Here is a 1,443-nt window from a genome sequence, read left to right as displayed (position 1 = left end):
GTACAACAGTAATTTTGTGCTAAGAATTACGAACCGTTGACTCTAGGTGCTTCAGATCACAAAGAGAATCTGATAACAGTTGAAAAAATTAATACATTTCTTAAAAAAAAACTTGTACCAATTTGTTATTAAACTGAAACTACTACAAAAAGAATGACAAATGACTTGACAAAAATGCACTAAAAATTTTGAAAATTTTAGGCAAGAGTAGTCAGAATTTCAGTTTACTAATATTTACACATTTTATGTCATATAGTTGAAGCTACCACATACAAGAAATCAAAAAATAAATCACCTTGAAACCTAACTAAACTGCATATTCTAGGAATACAAGCTTTATAATAAAAAAAAATGTTTGCACACAGTAGTTAGTTGAGAAAATCGGTTCCTTCACCTCTTGGCTTGTTAAAAACATTTTCAAGAGTTCACCCTAAATGATTAACAAAATCTTTAACTATTATGTGTTGTTGGTATTTTGTTTTCCCCTTCTATTTCTTCCACCCCTGCTTGGGTCATAAGGTCAGCGATGTTTTTCTCCAGATCATCAATGCGACTGCTCATATCATCAATTCGGCCAATTATCTGGTCTGACATGGTCTGAAATTTGTCCTGCATCTGCTGGAGAAGTGTATGAACCACAGCGGTCAGGTCCTGTACAGTTTTGGGGTCTGTCTCCGCCATTGCTCCGGCTCCAGACTTCTGTCCGTTTCCCCAAGTTCATTAATACAATTTTTAATAATCATTTTCTGATGTTTTGCAATCTGATCTATTTTCTCTTTCTCCCTTTGATTCTTCCCATCTCCCCAACATGGCAAACATTATGATAGAGGCTATATAGATGCAATCATACAGCACATATTTCCATGTTTGTCAAGTAAAAGAAGATACATATTTCTTACACTAGAGAAAAATTCATGGAGAAAATGAAGTGAAATAAAGTATGCTTCCATCTGCATTCAGACTCTGGAAGTTCCTTTTATGGCAGTGAATAACCTTTCCCCTCATGAGTCCCTTGGAGTTGTCCCGGAACCTTGTATTGTTGATAAATTATTCACAGTTGATCATAATATACTACTGTTGTTACCAAACCTATTCTGTTTCAGACCTGGGCTGGTTTATCCCTCCTTAGCCAGCCTGGTGGCCTCCTGATCTTTGGGGGCACCCTATATTGGTACCAGACTTAGTGAAAACACTGGGTCAACACCATGAAAAAAACCTGAAAATCAGTTTTAAGACAAATTCAGTTGTAGTGAGTGGAGAGACCTCAGACCATGGGATATGAACATGGACATGACAAAGGTACTACTGGTTGTGGAAAGGAGCAGGTGACACCTGGAAAGTCACTAGTGCATCTATAAGTTTCCTATTTTAACTCACTCTGTTTAGCTACAAGGTTCAGTTGTTTTTGTGTTCTAATAGGGTATAAGTACTATCAGTGTCCTT

General features: G+C 36.7%; 1 protein-coding gene across 1 annotated transcript; it reads right to left on the bottom strand.

Annotated features, from left to right (window-relative positions):
* Nucleotides 1-450: 450 nt before the first annotated feature.
* LOC123253989 (heat shock factor-binding protein 1-like) lies at nt 451-681 on the bottom strand. The gene has a single exon (XM_044683064.1). The coding sequence runs from the start codon at nt 679-681 to the stop codon at nt 451-453; it is 231 nt and encodes a 76-aa protein (XP_044538999.1).
* Between the last annotated feature and the right edge of the window lie 762 nt (nt 682-1,443).

The sequence above is a fragment of the Gracilinanus agilis genome, unplaced genomic scaffold, assembly GCF_016433145.1.
Source record: "Gracilinanus agilis isolate LMUSP501 unplaced genomic scaffold, AgileGrace unplaced_scaffold12511, whole genome shotgun sequence".
NCBI classification, from domain to species: Eukaryota; Metazoa; Chordata; class Mammalia; order Didelphimorphia; family Didelphidae; genus Gracilinanus; species Gracilinanus agilis.
The sequence above is the reverse complement of the archived record's forward strand: the minus strand, read 5'-3'. Positions and strand labels throughout refer to the sequence as shown.